We start from the raw sequence: 2,989 nt of genomic DNA, 5'->3' as shown, positions 1-2,989 counted from the left end.
CAACCACTGAATTATCTTTATAAATAGGCAACTTGTTGTTGCTTTAGGTCTTTTATGAATTATATTGTTAGATTAAAGTATGATACTTAATAATTATTTAGGTGTTCGAGCCTTTAGGTTTGACCCACTGTGAGATAACCCTTTAGAACATCAGCGCCATCTAGTAGTCCGTAACGAGCCGAGCCGAGTATTGGCCGGCATCGGCTCGGTGACTGGAGGGGAGTCAGCGCACAGGCAGGTGGTGTCGGCCATTTTAATTTCAGTACGCTTTTGAATCTCAGCGTCGTCAGTAGGAAAATAATTCCGTAGGAACGGAGTTATTCAAACGTAAGTACCTACATTAATAATTAACAAATAATTAATGATCTTACATAGGTGTCCGTAGTTTGATACGGAAATCACCCATGTAAACAGGTGCAAACAATATGTTGCCTCCGCACATATTTATAACCTTCGTAGTTTACGCTACGAACTATTTCATAATCTTATTATGAAATCCTTGTCGTCTCGCAATGAACGACAAGCTGTCAAGGTAATGGCAGAATAGCACCTTAACATTTTTGGAAAGATTTCCATTGTCAGTCGTATCGACTGAGACGTGGGGTCGTATCGACTGAGACGTGGGGTCGCATCGATTGAGACGCCCGGTCGCATCGATAAGACTCCTCGACCCAGGCGCCCGGTTGCCACAATCGAGACGCCTGGTCGTATCAATTGATACGTCGTCATAGCAAAACTCATCTCATATGACGTTTTCGCTACCTTTCCAGATTATGGCGTCTACAACCATGGGAGAACTGTGTCTCAGACCACCCCCACCTGGACGTTTTTTACGACGGAGAAGAGTTTTTCTTCAGAATATATCAAATTATCGAAGATAACTACCCCGACGATTGGAAGTCGTGGGAGATACAAGATCTATCTTACTCAGACTTGTTTGGGGAAAGGATATCTTCCCGCATAGAGGCAAAATTAAGATTCGCCATACCCACGGCTGAGATGGCTACGGCATACTGCCCGAATGATGCATCTCTATCCGAGAAAAAGTATCGGCAGATCAAAAGGCAATTGCTAGAATGGCCCTTCGGAAGAGCGTTGTTATACTCCCCGCACAGTATCATGGAAAAGATACATACTAAATCCTACGAGGACTTTATCAAGACAGTTAAATTACTGAAACCGCGACTGACGTCGAGGGATGAAGCCTCGACCAGCGGAAGCACACCTAGAAAAAGGAGATCAACATCCCCCAAAACACCACGCCACGAATCGTTAGAACCAAACAGGGCTCCCGTAACAGATTCATTCATGATAAAAATGATGGATCTCCTTACGAAACAAACCCAAGCGATCGAAAGCGTTGCGAATCGGGTCTCAATCCTCGCTTCTAAGAGCGACCAAGGCTCCTCCAAACTGAACGAGTCTTTCGAATCTGTACCGGACAGTACCGAACCCGAGGATGAGTTTAGAGGTCCCGCTCTGAGTGTGCTGCCTCAAGAAAACACCTCATCACTAAGCATGCCAACGAATGTCGACTCCGAAGAAGCTGCACTAATAGCACAAATTGCCGAGGCCCAGAGAAAACTGGCCACTATTAAGACAACCGGCAATATTCCGAAGTGTGACTTTTCACCTTGCACCAAGGAAGCTGAGGCCAAACTAACCAAAGCAGATCCAAACCTTGTTGATCAAGGCCGGAAATGTCAAAGATTAAATGAAGACGGCTGGAAGAACATAAGATACGCCGATGTTCAAAAAATGTTCCACGCCACTCCAGTATTTTCGGCACTTAAAGTCAATAATCACTTGGCAACAATAACACCTAACTGGAATTCAACAGCACAATTAGAAAAAACAGACATGGCCCTGGGGGCCATAACATATGGGTTATTGCTTCAAAGGAAAGCTTTCCAAGAAGCTTGCCAAAAAATGGATCCCAACACCCGTATGGAAATCCAAAACCATATGCTTGGCGCAGACAGCTCTTTTAAAAAAATTTCGGACGGACTACTACAATATTCTTGTGGCAGAAGGGCCGAAACCATTCAAGCCCGAAGAGAGACCTATAAGCCAGCAAATAAAGTACTGAGCAACATCCTTCATGACATACCACCCTCTGATACTCACCTCTTTTCGGAAGAGAAATTATCTGAAGTGATAAAGGACCAGGGGGGGTACATAAGATCTTCCCGAAGAAAACCAATCCCAATAAGACCGGGAAGAAGAATTCAGACTTGAAAGGATCTCAAAACTACAAAGAATATAGCCACAAAAATAAAAAACACCGTGATGTTCGTGACTTTCGCTCAAACCACGATAGCGGTACGTCCGGCACTAACAAAGCCAGAACCACTCAAACCACCACAAAGACCTAATTCACAGGTCAACTTGGCTTAAACTTTGACCTACGGAAACCGTTAGGAGCATCAGAGACAATCTTAAACATTAGAAGGGGTTACCGTACACCCTTTATTAAAAAACCACCTATTATAATTTTTTTTTCTTTTCTCTTTTTCTTCTAATTGTAATATCAAATCATATGAACCTAAAATCTCAGACGGAATGTCTAAACAAACCAAAAACCTACTAGATATTGGTGCAATTACTCTTAACACCTTGAAGGCTACTTATCACCAATTTCAACTTGTCACCTATCGCAGGTATCGCAGACGGTGCAACGGGGGGATTATTTAGTAAAAATTGACATCGCGTGCATACTATCATATCCCTATCCAAAAATCACACAAGAGATACTTATCTTTTGCGTTTGATGGAAATATCTACAACATGAATTGCTTACCTTTTGGATTATCGGGTGCCCACATCAATTTTTAATAAAACTACTGATTGGGTAGCATCACTGGAATAGGGGTTATTGTTTATTTGGACGATTCTTGCTCATGAATCAGAATTCCGATATTTTAGCCGAACAAGCATCATGTACAGTAAAGTTTCTCAAAAAATTAAGTTGGCATATTAACGCAGACAA

The 2,989-nt window shown here is 42.5% G+C and overlaps 1 protein-coding gene across 1 annotated transcript; it reads left to right on the top strand.

Moving 5' to 3' along the window:
• Nucleotides 1-219: 219 nt before the first annotated feature.
• On the top strand, nucleotides 220-2,564 carry LOC138403471 (uncharacterized). Its single transcript, XM_069504084.1, has 2 exons — nucleotides 220-327; nucleotides 771-2,564. Exon 2 carries the CDS (start codon nucleotides 1,000-1,002, stop codon nucleotides 2,236-2,238), a length of 1,239 nt encoding a protein of 412 aa, XP_069360185.1. The 5' UTR covers nucleotides 220-327; nucleotides 771-999; the 3' UTR covers nucleotides 2,239-2,564.
• The last annotated feature ends 425 nt before the right edge of the window (nucleotides 2,565-2,989 follow it).

This window comes from Maniola hyperantus, chromosome 17, assembly GCF_902806685.2.
Source record: "Maniola hyperantus chromosome 17, iAphHyp1.2, whole genome shotgun sequence".
Classification (NCBI taxonomy): Eukaryota; Metazoa; Arthropoda; class Insecta; order Lepidoptera; family Nymphalidae; genus Maniola; species Maniola hyperantus.
Note: the sequence above shows the minus strand (reverse complement) of the source record. Positions and strands in the feature narration are given on the sequence as shown.